Source organism: Brassica napus, chromosome C5 (assembly GCF_020379485.1).
Source record: "Brassica napus cultivar Da-Ae chromosome C5, Da-Ae, whole genome shotgun sequence".
Lineage (NCBI taxonomy): Eukaryota > Viridiplantae > Streptophyta > Magnoliopsida > Brassicales > Brassicaceae > Brassica > Brassica napus.
The window spans coordinates 5,911,388-5,932,868 of record NC_063448.1 but is presented as its reverse complement, the minus strand read 5'-3'; the positions used below and the strand labels follow the sequence as shown (position 1 = coordinate 5,932,868).

At 36.5% G+C, this 21,481-nt stretch overlaps 4 protein-coding genes across 5 annotated transcripts; 2 read left to right on the top strand and 2 right to left on the bottom strand.

Annotated features, from left to right (window-relative positions):
- Positions 1 to 2,073: 2,073 nt before the first annotated feature.
- LOC106398409 (glutathione S-transferase T3-like) lies at positions 2,074 to 2,979 on the bottom strand. Its single transcript, XM_013838970.2, has one exon. It carries the CDS (start codon positions 2,977 to 2,979, stop codon positions 2,074 to 2,076), a length of 906 nt encoding a protein of 301 aa, XP_013694424.2.
- Positions 2,980 to 4,490: 1,511 nt separating this feature from the next.
- On the bottom strand, positions 4,491 to 7,018 carry LOC106402230. Of its 2 annotated transcripts, XM_013842924.3 has the most exons (3): positions 6,691 to 7,018; positions 5,903 to 6,045; positions 4,491 to 5,813 (listed from the first exon to the last, which is right to left on the bottom strand). In XM_013842924.3, the coding sequence occupies exons 2-3, from the start codon at positions 6,017 to 6,019 to the stop codon at positions 4,698 to 4,700; spliced, it is 1,233 nt and encodes a 410-aa protein (XP_013698378.2). In that variant the 5' UTR covers positions 6,020 to 6,045; positions 6,691 to 7,018; the 3' UTR covers positions 4,491 to 4,697. The 2 variants fall into 2 exon arrangements, with proteins under 2 accessions (XP_013698378.2, XP_022564113.2); XM_022708392.2 differs by lacking the exon at positions 6,691 to 7,018 and having other exon boundaries at positions 5,903 to 6,664.
- Positions 7,019 to 12,836: 5,818 nt separating this feature from the next.
- Positions 12,837 to 16,512, top strand: LOC106397370 (flavin-containing monooxygenase FMO GS-OX-like 2). The gene is made up of 8 exons (XM_013837957.3): positions 12,837 to 13,476; positions 14,011 to 14,081; positions 14,187 to 14,339; positions 14,417 to 14,499; positions 14,596 to 14,731; positions 14,838 to 15,014; positions 15,107 to 15,483; positions 16,474 to 16,512. Exons 1-7 carry the CDS (start codon positions 12,918 to 12,920, stop codon positions 15,320 to 15,322), a joined length of 1,395 nt encoding a protein of 464 aa, XP_013693411.2. The 5' UTR covers positions 12,837 to 12,917; the 3' UTR covers positions 15,323 to 15,483; positions 16,474 to 16,512.
- A 1,862-nt stretch (positions 16,513 to 18,374) lies between these two features.
- On the top strand, positions 18,375 to 21,154 carry LOC106401634 (transaldolase). The gene is made up of 12 exons (XM_013842175.3): positions 18,375 to 18,565; positions 18,644 to 18,785; positions 19,174 to 19,252; positions 19,387 to 19,462; positions 19,556 to 19,639; positions 19,734 to 19,838; positions 19,916 to 19,996; positions 20,059 to 20,123; positions 20,194 to 20,263; positions 20,330 to 20,505; positions 20,579 to 20,717; positions 20,805 to 21,154. The coding sequence occupies exons 1-12, from the start codon at positions 18,509 to 18,511 to the stop codon at positions 20,949 to 20,951; spliced, it is 1,221 nt and encodes a 406-aa protein (XP_013697629.1). The 5' UTR covers positions 18,375 to 18,508; the 3' UTR covers positions 20,952 to 21,154.
- The last annotated feature ends 327 nt before the right edge of the window (positions 21,155 to 21,481 follow it).

Sequence of the window (21,481 nt, the reverse complement as noted above, 5' to 3'; positions counted from 1 at the left end):
GAAGTTAACTTGTGGCGCTATTCCGTTAATAATGTCATCAAAAACGGGTGATCGATCGAGAATATTAAGATCGTTCATAGTACCTGGAGCTCCAAAAAACGCATGCCATATCCAGAGGTCATATGAAGATACCGCCTCCAAGACAATCGTTGGTTTTCCGGTTCCTCGTGAATACATTCCTTTCCAAGCCATGAGACAATTCTTCCACTCCCAATGCATACAGTCAATGCTTACAATCATCCCTGGAAACCCACGTTGTTCTCCAATATATAGTAGTCTTTGCAGATCCTCCGGTGTGGGACGTCTTAGGTATTCATCGCCAAACAAGTGGATTATTCCGGCGGCAAAATTGTGCAAACTTCTTCGAGCTGTTGTTTCACCAATTCGGACATATTCGTCAACTGTGTCAGACCCACCACCATACGCCAATTGACGAATTGCTGCGGTACATTTTTGGAGCGGAGTTAGACTCGACCGTCCGGTTGCATCTACTTTGGGTTGAAAATACTCAACTTCTGTAGAGAGACGATGCACAATACGCAAGAATAATGCCTTGTTCATTCGAAACCGTCGCCGGAATACATTGTGCGGGTATGTTGGAGTTTCGCTAAAATAATCATTCCAGAGCTTCTGATGGCCTTCCTCCCGGTGTCTCTCGATAAAAACTCGTGTTTTCCGCTCTTTTGGTTTTGGATTGAAATCAAATTCTTCAAATAAATCTTCAAATACGTCATCTAATTCATCATCATCATCTTTGTGGTAATGATAATGGGAAGAAGAAGCCATAGACAATTTTTACAACAGAAAAAAAAATTTATAAATTAAGAGAAGATGAGACTTTCCACATTTGTAATGAGAGAAGAAGTCTCAATACTTATATGATAAAGAAGAAGTCTCTACGAATCCTCCCGTGAATGAATATTGATATAAACTCTTTAGTACATCTTGTGACTTATTGGTAGAAAGCAAAATAAACATGTGGCTTTGGATCATGTGACTTATTGGTAGAAAGCAAAATAAACATGTGGCTTTGGATCATGTGACTTATGGTTATAAATGAAATAAACATGTGTATAAACAATCTAACTTATGACTTATGTTACAAATAAGAAACTTGAGATCATGTGACTTATGGTCAACCATTCTATTTGGTTACGAGCACAAATAAAAGAGTACAAATCCATATCGGTTACATTCGAGAAAATACATCGATTACATAGTTAAAATTATCCAAACATAACCACCAAGCCTATTACAACAACAAGAACAACTATGCCTATTACAAAGCACTCAAACCCATAACTAAAAGAAGATTTCTCCTTAGCCATATCACCCACAATCTTCTCTAGGTTTCGTATCTTCTGCTCTGTGTCATAGTCAGTCAAAAGGGTTAGGCTTTCTACCTTTTCACCCAGCTGAAGCACGTGTATATCTCTGGCTCTCATCTCCTCCATCAGCGCCTCATCCCACCATTTGTAGACATGGCATTCGCCGTCGTCTTTCTTCGCACAAGTGTAATATCTTCTCTCTGTTTCACATACGCAAAACTAGCTAAGCACATACACAAAGTAGCACATAAGCAAGTCAGTAACTAACTAGCACATACCTTGATCTTGCCTAGTGTTAGACGTTGCAAGCAGTGGCCTAGCACCACAATAGCAAACCTGCGGGAAACCAAAGTCAACCTCCGGTTGCGGAGGGTAGTGAACTTGTGATCTACATTCCAAGCTTAACTCAGCTTGGTCACGTCGTATGAGATCATCCGTCTCGCTGTAGTCACTGTCGTCATTGTTTCCAAATAAATCCTCGTCATCTGATGGCTGCGTATAGTTGTAATGTCCCATAGTTACTTAACCTGTATACATTGTCGAAATTTAAATTAGATACACATAGAGCTATAAAGTTAGAAACAAAGAGCTATACACAAACATAGAGCAAACACATTAAAAGAAAATGATTCATTTATAAGAACCCATTTAAGGAAACCGGAACTACATATAGCAAACACCAAACAAGAACATAGAGCATACAGAAAATTAAAGACATAAAGAGACATCTTCTTCTTAATTTTTTTCAGAATAACTCGGCTAGTAGCTTATTCTTCACAACTTCTTCCGCCTCACTCAATGGTTGAGTCTTGCCAAGGAGAGTGTCTAGTATTGCTAGCCTCGACAGTCTCTCCTTCCTCACCAAATCGTCCTTCTTCATTTCCCAAACGGTGGCAATCTCAGCCACGGACTTCCCTTTACCCGTATTTCTTTTAGCCTTAGCAGCCTTGACACCTTCGGGCCTGCTCTCAACATCAACGAAGCCTTCGTTGGTAGAAGTTTGGGAATTTATCTCCACATTCTTCCTCTTCGAAACGCCACCCGCCGTGGGTGTGGTAAGGCTGAGCCACTTCTGTTCATACCTCAACACACACCAAGCATGTTCAAGTGTGAACTTGTGCTCTTGATCAGAGAAGAAACTGTCATGCGCCTTCTTCAGAACGTCAGTGTCAGTCTCACCACTTCTCATTTGTCGCTCTGCTGCCGAGTATGCGGCACAGAACTTGTTAACATCTTCATTGATTTTATGCCACCTCTTCTTGCAACAACCGTGTTCTCTCACACCATCCTCTCTTCCATGAGGACTTGATGCATAATAAGCAGAAACCCGTTTCCAGAAGGCCCCCGACCTCTGCTCATTTGCAACAATAGCATCCTTGGAAGTGTTAAGCCACACACTGATCAGCACCTCGTCATCTGCTGGATTCCATTTGCGTCTTACAACACGGGCTGCTGGTGTCTTTACTGGTGTCTCTACTGGTGCGTCTTGAGATTGTTGTGAACTGAAAGCCGGAAAAGTCTGTGATTCTCCAAAGTTAACACTAGAATGAAAACTTTCATAAGGAAAGTTTTCATGGAAAACGCTACCTTGTTGACTGTGAAGCAGTCCTACGTAGCTAGAGGACTGGCTACGAAGATTGCTTGGATCCATAACAGTAAGAAAATATAAGAGATTTCTTGGAGAAAGACTAATGAGATGATAGAAGAGAGAAAAGATAAGAGATTTAAATAGGAGGAAGTGAAGAATACAAAGTACATCACCGCCTTAATGGCAAACTCCGAACAAGAAATGTCAAATCCCAACTTATTACACAACTAAAAAGCTATCAACTTTCTTTTTAAACATCAGTGGCTTAAATATATATCTAACATTTAATATAAACATTAATCTATAAACTACGAACTATGGAAAATGCAAAGTCTCATGAAGAAAGCTAATCAAGACAAATGACATGAGATATTTAAATCTATACGAATCAAACTCTAAACTATTAGTCTATACGAATCAAATCTATACAAATGACATGAGCTTATTTTCACAGATTGGAATTTGCAGACATATCAAACTCTAAACCAGTTAAACAAATGATCTCGAACCATAGAAATCTATACGAAACAATCATACAGTTGTTCAAATCTATACTAAACAATCAAACATAGAAATTTGAATCGAACAAGGATGTTTTTTTACCAACTAAATAATCATACAATCAAAACGAAACAATCACACAAGCTACAACGAAATAATCATACAATCGAACCATAGAAAGCTTTTGAAATCTATACGAACTATCATAAATTGTCGAACCCTAGAATCTATACAATTGTTCTCAAACCAGTGAATCTATATCTTTTTGCCATCGAATCTATCAAACAACATCGGATAAATACCATTTTATTCGTCGAATTTCGAGAAAACCCTAAAAAAAAATTTGAAATCAGATCGGACTTGAAAAACAAACCTTGTTTTTTTTTGTTGTTGGGACGATTCTCAAAGGTTTTGGAGAGGATTGGTTCTCGTCGTATTGGAACGGAAGCGAACGATGTGGATTGAGCTTTGGAGGAGGATCGGAGGATCAAACGACGCCGGAAGCTGCGACCTCGCCAAGGGAGATAAAGAGATCTCCCACTCCAGTGAAAGAGAGAAGACGCAGGGTTGGCTTTCGATTTGAAGAGATGGATTTGGAGATCAAGGCTTCGTCATCGCCTTCGCCGTCGCCTTCGCCATCACCATCGAGCTTTTGATTTTTTTTTTTTCGATTTCGGAATTCTCGAGGAGAACAACAGCCGAACAACACTGATTCCATCGCCCACTCGCGTGCTGTCACGTCGCCTACGGGACGAGCCCGAGCAGCCCTTACTAAAAGCCCGTCCCACTCTCTTTTAATTTCTTTTTCATTTATTATTGACCCATTTAAACCTACGGGATGGGCCTAAGGTCCCCCGATACCGATGCTCTAAGAGTCTCAACGACAATTTGGACATGTAGTGATGATAAATTAGAGGCCTCTTTTAAGTAAATGGGCCACGGCCCATAAATCATCAGTTTTAATGTTGGGTTTACGAACCATGTTCCAAGATTCCAACATAGACCACATTTCATTGTTTCAAAAAATAAAATAACACATTTTAGAGATTTCTATTATAGAGGTGGGTTGGAAATGGTGTAACAGATAACTTAAAGTAACATTTAGAGAGAGAGAGGATGAGAAAGAGAATGTCATCACTCATCAGCTCACTAGCTTTCTCCTCTTATCAATAATCCATGTCATAAAGTTAAATATAGAAAAAAGAATTGAACAACATAAGACTGTTAAAAAGATTACACAATGAAGCAAATCTGAAACCCATGAAGATATCATCATAAGCTCATTCATGTTTTCGCCTTCTCTTACCAACGTACCTCTGTGACACTGAACGTTTGTTTTTCTGGTTCGCTCCGAGTTTAATGACATCTTTCGTTTTCCCCTGCATTTTCTTGTACTCTCTTGATCTCAAAACCGCTTCCAAGATGTTAATGTCTTCGCGTATCTCGTGCCTAGAGAGCGACGTTAAGTTGGGGAGTATCTCCTTCTGAAAGTGCTTCATCCTCCTCCCTCTTCTCAGCTTGAGTCCCATCTCTTTGTTGCCATCTCTTGTGATGTTGTTGAGCTCATCCATAGCCATTGATGACACGCACAAGTCTTCTTCCGTGTTGGTTTCGCTTATCCCTAACGTGTGTAGCTCATATGAATCGCAGGAACAGCATTCCAAGCTGCTGGTTCTCGACACAGGCTTTGATCCCAAGTCTTGGTTTTGATATGAAACCGTTGATATGTGGACTAATGATTCAGCTGCCATTTGAATAACTTCAGACAACTCTTCCTCCTCGTTATCTGGTAAGACAGGAAACTCAAGCCTGGTACGGCAAGAAGGATCCAACGCTCGAGGAGAGGAGCCTCTTCTCAAATTGTCTTCAGTGGTGCAGCAAGATGTATCTGAAGCTGGAGATGCAGTACCGTCGTTTTCACGGACGTTTTGGGATTTAGGAGAGCAAAGCGGCGTAGTTTCATCATCTATACCACTCTTCTCGCAGCTAGTTTCTGTCTCTTCGATGTAAGGACAGTTCAGATCTTGTAAGAAACAGCAACGAGGCTCGGAAACCAACTCATCAGCATCAGGGAAACTATTAAGATCCAGTAAACCAGACTCCATATCACTTGCTTTATCACTACCATTCTCTAAGAGAGATTGATGAGCCAAGAATGATGGTTTTGTTTCAGGACTTTTCACAGTGGCATAGCTAATGGAATCCGCATCCTCTTCTGTGGGAAGTTGTTCAAGATCAATAACAATTCTTGGGTTTCTTCTGCCACTCCAGCTTGTGGCTAACGCTTCTTTCTCCTCATTACAAGCGTAGTGATCTGCAGGAAGTCGAAGATCGATGTCTTGTATCCTCATACATCCATTGCTGAGATTGGAGCTCTCTCTTTTCACTGGATACACCTGAGAATGAGAATCTCATCAAATATTATTTGTTTTTAACAACAAAACATCGACAAGGTGGACAAGACTAGAATCTGAGTAAAGCTAACCTGTCTCCCAAAGAGAGTGACCGTACTACTGGTTGGGTTCTGGTTAAAAGTCTCTTTATATGATACAACATGTCTCTGTGACAACACTTGTTCTTTGGACAAACCGAAGAAATACATGGCTCTTTGATTCTGTGTCCCCGTCCCTATCAAATGCCAACACAGAGAACAACATTGACATTCCAACACATAACATAACAAAGAGCATACAACAGAACATCCATGGAAGCCTAAACAAGATTAAAACCAATGAAGGTATAACAAGAACATCAATGTAGTACATAACTCGACCAATTAATCAAATGGAAACACATACAAAATGTCCTGTTATCTTTAACAATATGATAATTCTGATTCTGTTTTTCCTATGTAGAATTTTGACAAGGTTTTAAATCTATAAAAACCTCTGCTAAACCCTCATAATATTAAGTCCATTGATGGAGGATACTAAACCTATATCGATCACAAAACAAAGAGCTTCCGTAAATGGCTTTAGAAGAGTATATATATAGTTTCAGTATAAATCTAAAACATGCAAACAAGTAAATGCTATAATGGAAGATTCCATAAACGCTTTAAAAGATAAACAATATGTAGCAGAGGGTTCGTTATTCACATTAAACAAAAGTATACATATTTTCCTAAACCAGAATTCAACAGTTATAAGCTATAAGGGGAAAAGGAAAAGCATCAAACTTTATCATGACGAACAAAAACAAAACATAGTATTATTACTACTTGGACTTTTATATTAAGAAAAGTAGTATATAATATTAAAATAAAAGAGTTACCCGTAAAATAAAAAAAAGCTTGAAGGTTGGAACTGGTCAGAGAGACGAACAGATCTGGGGAGACAGGGGAATGAAAAGAGACCAGAAAAAATATCTCTCAAGAAGAAATGAGATCCATGAGTCTGGTTATTGTCTCCATCAATATAAGATTAGATAGATTATACATACACACATATAACGTGTATCTGTAACTATCACATAAAATTTACAAAATTAAATAATCGGATCATGAGGAGCAACAGAGAGAGAGGGATAAAAGAGGAGACTCTCTCAATATCTCAGAGAGAGAGAGAGAGAAAAGGGTATTAAAAGTGGTTAGTGTGCAAACAATCAGAGGAGCTATCTTTTTTCTATGATTTATATTATTTAACTTTTTTTTGGTTTGGTTATTATTGACAAAGATTTTAAAGCAGAATCCATTAACAAGAATATTTCATCCTTAATTTATTAACATTATTTAACAATTTAATTAAATTTTTAAAAGAGAAACCACTAAATGGCACTAAAGTTTTCTTAAACTTTAAAAAGATTTCATTTTTTTCCTCTGTTCTTTTTTTATTTATTCTTTATTTTATAATGAAGGATTATGTGAGATGCTCCGTTAATAATGATTTTAAGTGTGTCTAGGATTCCTCGCTTTTTCTTCTAATTATGATATAGAATGAGATTTGTTTAGTCATTTAGTGACAACTGACGATAATAGTAGTCCTCTTTTAAAAAGTAGATAGAGAAAGAGAGAGTGAGAGAATATTAATATTAAAATTAAGTAATAAAATAGTTTTTTTTTTGCAGCTGTCGTGTAGGGATAGAGAGAGAGATTTTTAGGTCAGAAATGCGTGGGGTTGAGGAAAGAAGAGGGACCAAACATATAGTTTTTGTGTCAGTAGAGGAGGAGGCTCTGTTTCCCAGCTTCTGCCAGCTTTTAATAGTTACATCTCTTTTATTGCTTATCCCCCACAATTTATTGACATACTATTTGCTAAGTTATTGTATTTTGTACGATCTTTTATTTTCTTAATATTTAAAAAACTTGAATACTGTTTGTTTAAGGATTTTGGATGGGTCCTTTCTCCGTTCTATCGTCTTAAGCGTTCGGCGTACGGGATAGGATGAAGAAAACTATTGTGAAAAAAAAAAGAAAGAAATGAGACGTTACCGTCTCGGTTCCTGGAAGAGGTTACCGCCTTGTATGCAAAACGTGCTTCCCAAGAGATGCACCCCAACAGCTTGGTGCGTGTCAGGTTGGCTAGATCAGTTGTATAGACGAGATATATAATTGGTGCACCCCATGTTTAACAGTGGAGACTGGAGAGGTGAGGAAGTACAAGGCAACTCCGTAAGACTTGCTACACAATCAGACAGTGATAAGTGGGGGCGATGATCATCTCATTATGTGTGTTCTTCCTTCTCAGTTATTGAAATCTGGAAGATGATGAATGGTTCCTCCTTTAACAAAATGATTGACATGTATGTGTGTTTTTTTTTCTTTTACGCTAACTCTTAACCATATTCATTTGTCTTTTTATGTTTTAATATTGGAACAGAACAAGGTTTTAATACAAATGAGTCAAAGCCCTAAGCATGTTGTCCATTTTCCTTTTTGAGGTCATCTCCTCAACTCACTTTCCACCAGTCACGTCACTCCGTTGCCTGCTTCATTTCCTCTATCGCTTTCATGCTCGCTCCTAACTTATTATCCGCTTCGCTTTTTCTTGCGTTGATCTCTTCAAGCTCTGTTGCTATATCTGCCAACTTCTTTGCAATTGCACTCTCTGTTTCCCCTGCTCCTCGTTTCAAATATTCAAACTCTTGTACTGTGACCTTTATCTTCGAGTCAGATGATTCATCATGTTTCTTGCTCTCTTGCTTCTGAGATATCATCTTGCTTCTGAGATATCTCTTGCTCTCTTCTAGTTCTTTTATAACAAGCTCTAATCTCTTTTCAGCTTCTTCTGCAGCTATCATTCTACTTCTAGTTTCATTTGGTCTTGCCTCTACACTAGTAGTTTCTTCTCTGCCTCTTCAGCAGCTGTCTTGTAACATTCTCGTAAATCATTTTTTTTTCTTCACAATATTAGCGTACTCTTGCAGATTCTGAGTGGCTGCAAGCTTGAGCTGATGAATCGCATCTTTCATATCCTCAAATCTCTTTGGAAAGCTCGTTAACCTTAGCAGAGTTTACTTGTAATGCACGTTTGGCTTCTGCAGCCTGGTCTAGAGCCGTGGCTTTGAAGTCCGTAGCGGAAACAAAGCTCTGTCTAATTCTGTTGAACTTGTTCTCTGGCAACATCAAATTGCTACCCATGGGACTCAACTTATCATGCTCAAACTGGTCTTCTCGCTGTTGGACGGTTTCTGTATTGAAGCCCATAGAAAAGGCCCATCTTATGAACCAATAGAACCATCTAACTAGTGTTTCTAAGCTTATACAAGTGTGGTTAAGAGTCTGATGAATGCAACCTTGGCTGTCTCATAAGCAGCCTCCTTTCTCTTTCATGAAAACAAATCTTAAATCTTCATTCTTCTTGGTGACAACTTACAAATCTTATACGTTCTTTATTTCTCTGCATAATAAAGCTCATTTGAGCTATCATCAATAAGTCTTTAAGGCACAAATCTATCTTTTTATAAAATGCTTTCATTCTTTGGTGCCAATAGCGGTTTGCTTAGACTTGTTGTCTGCACGCACGTCTCTTCCTGTCTCAATGTTCTTATTTATTGTGCTTCTGACTTATAAGAGCCAATGGTTGACTTTTTATATAAACCAAAATTACCTTCTACTCATGTCAACAGTAGATATTTTAACATAACTAGCCCGTTCAAACCCGCAATTTCAAGCCCGTTCTAATAACCATAGGCCCAATAAACACTAATTTTTTTTTTTGGGGTCAACTTTTTGTTTTATAAACGAAACCAAGAAAGTCGAGTTATAAACGGTACAAGGTTCTGATAGATACATTAAGCCCAAGTTGAGCCCAAATTTAAAGATAAACATTAATCACATGTGTAACACGTATATAACACGTGTTCTCTTCCTAGGCTCCACCGTCTAAAAGCGAGAAACGCCGCCGAAACTCTCGCCGGCTGATCACCTTCACCTTCTCCGACTCCCTTGAAACTACTTGTTCGCTTCAATCTCCTTCAATCACCACCAGTTCATCAAGGACATCTTCTCCAACCATTAGAGTTAACCTTCAACGAAGACCTTCGAAAAAACCCGAGACAGAACATTGTTGAAACGCTAGCCTGAACAGCAGCTCCGACTCTTCTATTTCTGCTTCGAATCTCCCTAGTATCTTCTGACCCTCTTGTCTTGATCTTCATGGATACTTCTTTGCATATGAGAAGATTGATTCCAAATCCGAATCAAGAATTGAACTTTTCTAGTGAAAGGATTGTCTATCCTTTGGAACAGATGGATTGAAGATGAAATCAGAAGGAGAAGAGCTAAAACACAACAAAAAGTCGCCAACGCGAGATTGAAAATCGCCTAAGCAAAGAACATAATCGATTAAAAGATCGAAAAGCTATTTTACAACAAAAAAATCTCTCCTCTAAAGAATTCCTTCTTGTGAAAGATAGAAGTGTGAGAACAAAAGAGAATTTTCTCTTTCTAAAGAGAGGAGAGAGAAAATCCCTCACTAATCTAAAACTACTTTGCCGTATCTCGTTGTATAACTTGTATTGCTGGCATTCCAATTCTAAAACTAAAACTTTCTTCAAATTGTAGTAGATTTAGTTACGGAGGTTAAGAAAATATAATAGTGCGAGGATGTCTTACAAAAGCACTTGTACCTCCAAAGTCCAGTCTCTTGCATAAAATTTGGACCCCTCCAATCTTTCATACAAAAGAAAGATCATGGGAATCAAACAACAAACTTCACTTTATCGAATATACAAATAAATGCTTGAAGAAAAATATTTTTTGATGATTTGATAAATACTTGGCTGCCAAATGAAAACTAATAACCTAATTAAATTAAAATTTTCTGCTTATGGTATATGTATTACCAACACCCTTTGTCGTCAGAAGAATTGCTGTTTTTAGTAGTGGCTATTGGCTAGATGAGTCCAGAATGTTACGAAAATATTTTTGCTTAGGGATTGGTTCGGAAATTATGAATATTGTGACAATTTTAGTGTCCAAGTACAATAATTCATTTTAGTTACAACAATCCATTTTAGCAAAACAAAAAGTACAATAATTCAATTATCAATTAAAACCTATAACCTGAGGGGGTAGATCAAACTTTGGAAAGTTGAAGAAAGTTTGATGTGATCAGTGGTAGTGGGTTTCAGTGTTTTGTCCAAAAAGACGAAAGTGTCCATACAGGAAGATAAAAGAGAGACGTCGCTTCCATTTTTTTTTTTTTTTTCAAACTACTTTGGTAATTGATTTGTCTGCATCTTGATGGATATTTTTCATTCTTGGCGTCTATCATTTTCAAAGAACAATAACGTAGACGATTCATATTTGCCGGCTCTTTGTAGCTTTACTAATTTTATAATAATATCATGTACGAGAAAAGAAAAAAAGGGTTTGTAACCTAATTGAATTTGTAGATAATGTAAGAAGAAGCTGCTTCTCCATTTTCCCGACGAAATAAGTCGATCTCTTGCTTGAAAGGGGGAGATTAGATGGATGTATTCGAGAATGATGTGATAATCATATAGATTTTAAGAAATCATTGACGTTGATACTGCATAAAACCTCAAATTATTCCTTCTATTAATTAGTATATATATATATATATGTATTCTTGTTTATTTATATCTAATCGGGTATTTTTAAAAATATCTAATCGAACTTTCAAATGATCATCAGAATTTAGAAAAAAATTAAACTTCGTACTAAGAAAATAAGAACCTGGATTTTCTTAATTTGTAATCATACTTTTACAGGAAACATGTTACGAGAGAACAAAGAACTATAGTTTCCAAGAGAATTAAACATTGATCGGGTACACTAGCCTGAAAATATTGTGAATAAAAACAGTAGGTCCCATCAGCCAACTGCAAACAAAATTAACTCTTCTAAATCATTTATAAATATTTAAAAATTATTTATTAAATTTTATAAACCTAACCCCACTCACTAAACTATAAACCCATAAACAATAATCACTAAACTGTAAATACAAATGTTAGAATATTTTTGATCGAATATATTTTGAAAAGCGCTGGCTATTCAATGTATTCCATTTCGTGCAATTTTTCTAATATGATGTGCATAGTGGTATGGATATTTTATAATGAATAGTTATCCACATAACTATTACAATAGCAGGTAATTTATTCGAAAGATATACTTCATTATTAATAGAAAAGCTTACCTTTTTTAAATGCTATGTTGAATAGTAAACATGATCCTGGACATTGTTAGTTGTTGGATGCATTAGTCTGCACGCACTTCAAAAGAAGTAGCCAAAAAGGTTATTTAAACTGAATCTTTAAAGATAAGTATAACTTCTTTAGTTATAAAATTTAAGCATTGCGGAAGCAAATTTGCATTATATCTCTTATGGAAATACCATAAGATGTAATTGCAGGGTTTTCTGCTTGAAGTATTAATTCTTAGTTACTGCATGTTGGATCGCCTATCATGATTATGTGCGCTGTTCACAATATCAGCCGTCTGTAGATGAATAGATAAGAGTATTAGTCATCATTTACAATAGTCTGCCTACAAATAAAATTATGATAAAAGGAGAGTATAATAATAAGCTATATCCAATTGTATCTGCAACACAATTAAGTTTTTTTCAAACACCAATTCAAAATGAATACAATGTCATATTGTCATGTCATCTATAACACACCAGATATAGAAGCAGAGAGAATAAACAATGAAATTCTTTTGATCAATGATTGAGAACTTATGTTTTAACTATTTTAAACTAAAGCAGTTATAATTCGTAATCCAATCCAGTTTAGCCAGTGATATAAACGAAAACGCTAGATTCTCTTATAGACATGCATGGTTGAAGCAATGCTACCTACTTAATTGAATTAAATATTTGTTTTGCTAAAAGATAAACTGAATTTAATATTCACACAAGATATTATGTAAGAATTGTCTACACTGAACTGACACGTCATCATTTAAGGTACATATTTTCCTCCTTTATAAATTACTCATCGTTATACTTAAAACACGTACCATTCTTCGATATTATTACAATCTCTTCCTCTTTTATTAGATCGCAATACATCACTACAGCCTAAACATGGCACATAGTAATCGCGATCCAACCACCTCTCGCCACGTGGCGGTAATTGGAGCCGGAGCCGCTGGGCTCGTGACTGCTCGTGAGCTACGTCGTGAAGGCCACTCAGTGGTCGTGTTAGAGCGCGGGAGCCAGATTGGAGGCGTGTGGACTTACACCTCTCAAGTGGAACCTGACCCGCTAAGCCTCGACCCAACCCGACCCGTAGTCCACTCGAGCGTTTACAAATCCCTACGCACCAACATCCCCCGAGAGTGCATGGGTTTCACCGACTTCCCTTTTGCGGCCCGACCACACGACGGGTCAAGGGATCCGAGAAGACATCCGGGTCACAGTGAGGTTCTTGCTTACCTGCGAGACTTTGCTAAGGAATTCGATGTAGAGGAGATGATAAGGTTCGAGACGGAGGTTGTTAGGGCGGAACCGGCGGCGGATGAGGAGAATAGAGGGAAGTGGAGGGTGGAGTCTAGAAGCTCCGATGGTGCTGCCGATGAGATATACGACGCCGTCGTGGTTTGTAACGGACACTATACAGAGCCACGTCATGCTCATATCGCTGGTAAATAACCAAACAACTCCTGTCCTGAGTTGAGTTTTTCACTTGTTTTTTTGTTCTTTATTTTATTTGCTTAGTTTCTGTATACAACATCGAAAATTATAATAGGCTTTTGATCTGTTAATAATTTAAAAATACTTTTTTCCAATTACGTATTTGTTACGAAAAAAAAAACAGTAAGTAAAGAGAATTATGTTTGAAAACTAATGTATAAAATTTAATTCTTATTAAAAAATGTTTACGTCAATATAAGCAGTTTAGTTTTTTTTTTTTGTAATGAAATATAAGCAGTTTAGTTTTCCTACTCAATTGTCATTGATTATATTAAATTAACCTTCAGAATCTTGTTCCTGACCTTATCAAATTTTGGTTTGGTTCTAGTCTGATTTTAAATCGACTAAACTCAGTGAGAATGCTGCTTGCAAATTTGTCCGTAACCAAAAAGCAGAGTTTTTATTTGTGCAATATATAAAATAGAGTTTTCTTTATGGATGAAATGTTGAAACAATCAAGACTTAGGCTTTCCTTTTTTTTCAGGCATAGATTCATGGCCAGGCAAGCAAATTCATAGTCATAATTACCGTGTTCCTGATCCATTCAAAGATCAGGTACTTGCACAAGGATCTCATCACTATACTGAAGCTTCTGGTCTCGTCAAATCATTGGTCTCCTCGCCCAACTCTTGGATGGTTTTCTTTTTATTACCCTTGCAGATAGTAATAGTGATCGGAAGCTCAGCGAGTGGCGTTGATATAAGCAGAGATATAGCAAAAGTCGCTAAGGAAGTCCACGTCTCGTCTAGATCGACTTCACCAGATACCTACGAGATGCTTCCCGGTTACGACAATCTATGGCTTCACCCAGTGGTACTAACTAAATCGGCCAATGAATGATGCTGATTGTTTTGATTATCAATTATCTGATGCCTCTATGTACATTGTAGATTGAAACTGCCCGCAAAGATGGTTCAGTGGTTTTCCAAAATGGAAAGACGGTTTACGCAGATACCATAATGCATTGTACCGGGTAAGATACACTTTGTGGCTCAATTCTCCAAGAGAGCTTAAACATCCATTGATTGAAAGATGTTTTCATTGAGCTCTTCGATTTTGTTATGTTCAGGTACAAGTATTACTTCCCGTTTCTTGACACAAAAGGAGAAGTGACGGTCGATGATAATCGCGTTGGACCGTTGTATAAGCATGTATTTCCTCCGGCTCTTGCCCCCGGACTTTCTTTCATCGGCTTACCATGGCAGGTTAATAATCTTAATAATGTTTCTTTTCCTTTTTCTTTGTTTTGTGTGTGAATATACTCCTTGCTTTTGCATATTATCTCATTATTTGGTTTAACTTGGTTTCTAGATCACTCCCTTTCCGATGTTTGAGCTTCAAAGCAAGTGGGTTGCAGCGGTTTTATCTGGAAGAGTATCTCTCCCATCGCAAGACGAGATGATGGAAGACACCAAGGCTTTCTACAATAAGCTCGAAGCCTCGGGTATTCCCAAGCGATATACGCATTTGATGCCAGATGACTCCCAGGTACGTAAAACTTCTAACTACTACATTCTGAAAATATTATCTAGATAAAATGGTCGTGACTAAACATTCCTTTGGTGAAACACTTGTCGCAGTTTGAATACGATAATTGGCTTGCGGATCAATGTGACTATCCACGGATAGAGAAATGGAGAGAAGAAATGTTTTACATTGGCTTCAAGAGAATTTATGCACAATCCGCTACTTACAGGGATAATTGGGACGATGATCACCTCATCGTAGAAGCATACGATGATTTTGTTAAGTTTATGTCAAGCTTTCCAGAACTTTTGCCGTTGCTGAAAACCTAAACGGGTGATAAATATGACTTGTAAGCTTTGTTATGTGAAGAAGGTGCGTGTGTATGTTTTGTAAGTGTTTCTTGTGGCTACTTTGTTTCCAAAATGTGAAAACGTAGAGTAATAAGGCTAATAGCCTAATAAGAATGTGGGACTACATGTAATAATAATGTACTAGGTTAAGATTATATATATAAATTATTTTATGTATTAAATATTTTTACATATTATAAAATAATAAATATATATTAAATAATTAAAAGTCGGTAACTATTAAAAATATAATTAAATTGGTGCGAACATATAAATCAATTGTATTAATCCAATTTTTTTTTTATTTGATAGGATATGTTATTAAATTTAAATGATACCAACATAGATAATATATTTTAGTATATTTTTAATATTAATGTCTATTAAATGATGATTTCTACTCATATAGTTTTTTGATCATTTGTATCTTTTATAGAAAAAAATTTAAATTACTAATAACAAAATTTTCATTATGGGATTAATAGTTTTAGTAATTTATAATTTAAAAAAAAAATTGTCAATGATCGTTCAAAACTTTTATCAAAAAAATTGTTCAAAGTAAATTTTGAAACTAAAATATTATATTTTATATGGTTTATAGTTTAATTTAAAACGATATATATATTAATCTTATTAATTAATTAAATTAGACTTTTTACTTATATAATTTTTGTAATCATTTGTATTTTGTCATAACAAAAATTTTAAACCATGGATCATAAAATTTGAATGTGAGACTTTTAACAGTTTTAGTAATTTATAGCCGTTTGTAAGAATTTAAAATATTACATATACATAAAAATCTAAATTTTTATTATATGGTTATTGTGGTTGTTTAATTTATTTAATAGCTTAAAATTAAACAAATATGATAGAAGATACGCTATTTTTTATCAAATCTTTATTATTCAAAATCATTAATTGCCATATATACTTTAGCCACATTAGGTAATTCCGTAAATTTTATTTAAGGAAATAATAAAGTACATTAATGATGAATTTATTGTAAATTTAATAAAAAGCTTATTATATAATTAGATGGACCAACATATTTTTCTAATGATTCTAAGAATCATTCTAGTGATGACAAGTGGGTATAAAAAGAAGTTGTAATGGTTCTCATATAGGGGATTTTGGGGACTACATATAAGAAATTATATGGATGAGTTCATCAATGTGTAAATAGTACGAGGAACATTTATGAAACTCTGCCTTTCCAGGAGGAAAATTGAATTTTGTCATTGCATTGCGCACTCATCACTCGTAGCGTCAGTTGCCACTACAATTATGGACCCACTAAATCTAATTTGTGCTCCAATAATTCATTGGCTATGAGTGGGATTGGATACAGCTAGAGTAAAAAGGAGTAAACAAAAAGGTGGAAATAGGTGAAAAATAAAAATGGTGAAAACAAGAAAGAAAATAAAAAATGAGTGGAAACATTACTACTCTAGCATAACACAGAGCAAAACTAAGTGTGTGTTTTTCACTTTCTAAATAGTAAATGATGTGAAAAAAAAAAAAAAAATTTGACCTGGTTGGTATACTTTTTGTGGTAGTTGGAGTAAATAAAAAAAGAGAATTTTTACGTATATCACTTTGGTAATACCATTATTCATGTTTACCACCAACAAATAAATATTTTTAAAAATACATTTTTTCATTAAATGGTAAAAGTAGAGTAAAAAGTTACTCTAGAAACGCAATACAATATATGTTTTAGTGCTATACTTTTTGTAAGTTTTAAAAATCTAATTAAAAAAATTCCCACTAAATCTAGGAACCTACTGGTATATTAAAAAAAACAAACCTTGATGACATTTTAAATTGAAACATGCATTACTTCAAAATAAAAACATATATAATTGTTAAAAAATTTAAAACTTTCATATAAAATATCATTATTCAAAAAGAAAATCCAATAAAATATTTACGACTCAAGACAACACTTAGTAAAACACTTACACCAAGCCCTAAATTTATACACAGTGTTTTAAAAACCAGATAAGATTAATGGCTTATTTGCCAAATAACCAAAAAATGGAAAAATAGATTTTGAGATAGAAAGTAGAGAGAGATAGGAAGAGAAAATAGGGGGGGGGGGAGTTTTAGTTAGTTAAATCGATTATTTTTTTCAATTTACCTGTAGTCTTAATTTATTTAAAGAAACGACCAATCAGGGATCAGTTCCATTCTGGTTTTGACCAGAATTATCTTGTATTTTCTTTTAAAAAGTTTAAAAGAACCTTCGGAAAGAAGAAACTGATCTTGGTAAGAAATTTGCAATCACAAGCAATGATCATATGATTCTAAAGAAAAAAAACGTATTTTCTAAGAGGAGAGAAGAAATGGGCTGAAGATCTGAATGCGAGACCCAAACCTTATATTTTCATCCATGTTCATGGATTCGAAAACGCGGCTTAGGCGGTCGGATACTCGCCGGAAAAGCGCGTTGCGGCCAGGAACCGCCGCGATTTGGCCAGGAACCGCCGCGATTTGGCCTTGGGCGGCCAGTTACTCGGAAAAGTTGAAGAAATCAGTATTCTGGTGATTTGAAATCCGTAGTTAAGTGTTTCACAATAGATTTGTTATATATTGTTTGAAACCTATAAGATTTGGAAGAAAAAATATAGAAATCGCAAAAAAAAACCCAGTGTTTGAGGTAGGAGACGGGGTTATTGTCGTCATTTCGCTTTCATTAAACCTAAACCTTTAGAAAATAGAGAGAAAGACCTCTCCTTTACTTGAACCCATGGCCTGTACGGACCAATAAATGCGTCTAGCCAGTGAACAATGCGAGATTATTGTTCTTAGTTTACATATTTAAAATATAAACCCATAAACGTATATAAATAATCTAAAACTACGCTCCGATTAATCCCTGTATAATCTCCGATTAATTGATTTGATGCTAGGTTCTATCCAATCGCATGCGTTACGCCTAGCGTAGTTTCGAACACGGATTTTTCATTGTGGTGGGATGGCCAATTGTTGATTTTGTTGTTGGAAAACAAACCCTCTGCCACAGCGGGAGTTTTCGGTTTCATAATAGACATTGAGTAATGTCGGGAAGAAAAAGGCGGGGCCCATCTTAATCCGAAGATATCAACGTTTGGATTAGTTCAGTCAGATCGATCCAAGTGAAGCGAAAAAAAAAAAAAAAACATGACACTCTCTCTGCAATCTCCGCCTTCTGCAGCAGCTCTCTCTGCTTCGATCCAAGTACCCCTCTCTCCGTTTGGTTACTCATACATTATCTCTGTCTCTGTACCTCATTGATGCGATCTTGTATCTGCGCAGAAGGGACGATGGAAGACGGTCGCCGTCGGATTCTCCGTTGCTCCTCCTCCCTCCGTTAACTTCACTCTCCGGCGATCGATTCCACGGATTCACGCTTCCGCTAGCTCCTCCTCCTCTCCATCTTCTCCATCTCTCGGAGCTGGTATTGTTATTATATGATCGTGTCTCGCTCATCAGTTTGATTGATATTTCTTTTGAAAGAGAATTGATTATCATCTAATGTATGGATGGAATCACCTCTTTGAACAAGTAAGCTAGACAAAAGTTGCTATTTTTTTTTATTTTTAAAAGTTATGGCTCTGCTACAGTGGCCCTGCTTGCTTTAAGTTCTTAGCTTATTATTTTTGATTTTATGGTTGGTAGTTAATTGTTACATGTGAAGTGTACGTAAACAAATGGTGTCTTTTGGTCTATGTATAACTTTTTTCTTGGATGAGATTTGGGTTTCTTAAAGTTCTGAACTTTATGGAATGCTTCTGGATGTTCACTGCAATTCTTTGATTGAATTTTTTTTTTTTTTTGTTTTACAGGTGAGAACAATGAGCTAGATGCTGTATCAGCTTTTAGTGAAATTGTTCCTGATACAGTCGTTTTCGATGACTTTGAGAGGTAACATATATATATATATATATATCTCTACTTCAGAGTCAGAAATTCTGTTCTAAGCTTTATTTATTGTAAAATCTCCTTCTTCGGTTTGGCAATAGGATAAATTTTCTGTGGTGTATATAATTGAATTGCAGGTTCCCACCAACTGCAGCTACTGTTAGCTCTGCTCTCCTCCTTGGCATCTGCGGTCTCCCCGACACAATCTTCCGGGTAAGCTTTTTTGATATTTAAAGGAAAGATATATATAGAGCATCGTGTTATGAACCTTACAGGATTGACTCTCTTTACATCATATATGCTTAGAATGCTGTGGACATGGCTTTGGCGGACTCTACCTGTGCGGGCCTTGATACCACTGAGTCCAAACTCTCTTGCTTTTTCGATAAGGTTGACTTTTTCTAACAGCTTATCTCTCACTTCAAGGTCTTTTTATCAGATCAAAGCTTTTTTTGTGTCAAGTTACTGATGAGAAAAAGTGCAGGCTATTGTGAATGTAGGTGGAGATCTTGTCAAACTCGTTCCAGGTCGTGTTTCGACTGAAGTGGATGCACGTCTTGCTTATGACACTAACGCCATTATCCGCAAGGTAGTTTCTTACACACTGAGTGTATATCTTTAAATCTCTTGACATGTAATGTGATGTTGATGTGATGATGTTGTTAGGTTCATGATCTGTTAAGACTCTACAATGAAATCGATGTACCTCACGACCGGCTGCTTTTCAAAATCCCTGCAACTTGGCAAGTAAGTGTCTTTTAGCAAACGCTTCACAAAGTTAGTATCTGGCTTATCATCGCCTCTCATAGGGTATTGAAGCTGCAAAGCTGCTGGAATCCGAGGGAATTCAAACGCACTTGACCTTCGTTTACAGGTACCGTTGAACGTATATATCTACATCTGATTCTTTCTCTTCACCCATTTAACTTTGCATTCAACATCAGCTTTGCTCAAGCAGCAGCAGCCGCCCAAGCAGGTGCATCTGTCATTCAGATTTTCGTTGGTCGCCTCAGGGTAACATTTTTGTTCAACATATGCTGAGTAAACTTTATTTATAAGCTAATGTTTTAAACTCTTTAGGACTGGGCGCGTAATCATTCAGGAGATACCGAGATTGAAACTGCGGTTAAATCCGGGGAAGATCCTGGTTTGGCCTTGGTCAGAAGATCATATAACTACATTCACAAGTATGGTTACAAGTCCAAGCTAATGGCTGCTGCAGTCAGAAACAAACAAGACTTGTTCAGTCTTCTCGGGTAAACTCAAAACCGAAGTATAAAAACACAAACAAGATCTTGTTTTCATTCTAACTCTGGATGTTATCCTCAGGGTTGATTATGTGATTGCGCCATTGAAGGTGCTGCAGTCTCTCAAAGACTCACCAGCCGTTCCTGACGATGAAAAATACTCGTTTGTTCGGAAACTTACTCCTGAGACCGCGACACACTACAACTTCACCAACAAAGAGGTTTAGTTCTGGTTTCTGAGACAAAACTTTTGGTTAGCTAAACCGTTGTGTAATACTTTTTTTTTTTTTGGCTTGGTTCTGGTTTAGCTGATCAAATGGGATCAGCTGAGCTTGGCTTCAGCTATGGGTCCTGCATCCGTGGAGCTTTTATCAGCTGGTGTGGAAGGTTACGCGAACCAGGCGAAACGCGTTGAAGAGCTCTTTGGGAAGATTTGGCCACCTCCAAACGTCTAAAACGAAGCTTTTCTCTTCGTCCCTACGGATCTTAAATCAATAAGAGAGAGCTAGACTCCCATGTTACTTAACCTCTTTGTTTGCGTTATTTCGTTTTCTTGTGCCTTGTTAATCACGGTTCCTGGTCTGAAACTTGAGCCACAAGATAAGAGACCAATGAAGCTGAAGGAAAATCAATCTAGCTTTGAATCGTTTTCTTACAATGGAGTAGCCTCGATTTCATTACAATTCGAATAAGGTAAGTGAAAAGGGAGTTGATTGACTGATTGCATATCCTTTTCATATATATTTTCTAGAAATTCTCGTCTAGCAACAGATAATAGATTCTCTAAGTCTAGAGGGAGCCAGAACAAGTGGTACATGCCAGAAACCTATCTCGGTCATTTTACAAGTGGATCTAGTTTTTCCCTACATCCAACAATTATACAAGATCTCGTCTTTTCCAATTTGGTGATTTAACTTGAAAGGATGCAAAACTCTCAATCCAATGGAGCAAATTGACACATAAGCATTTTCGATTCATGTAGGAG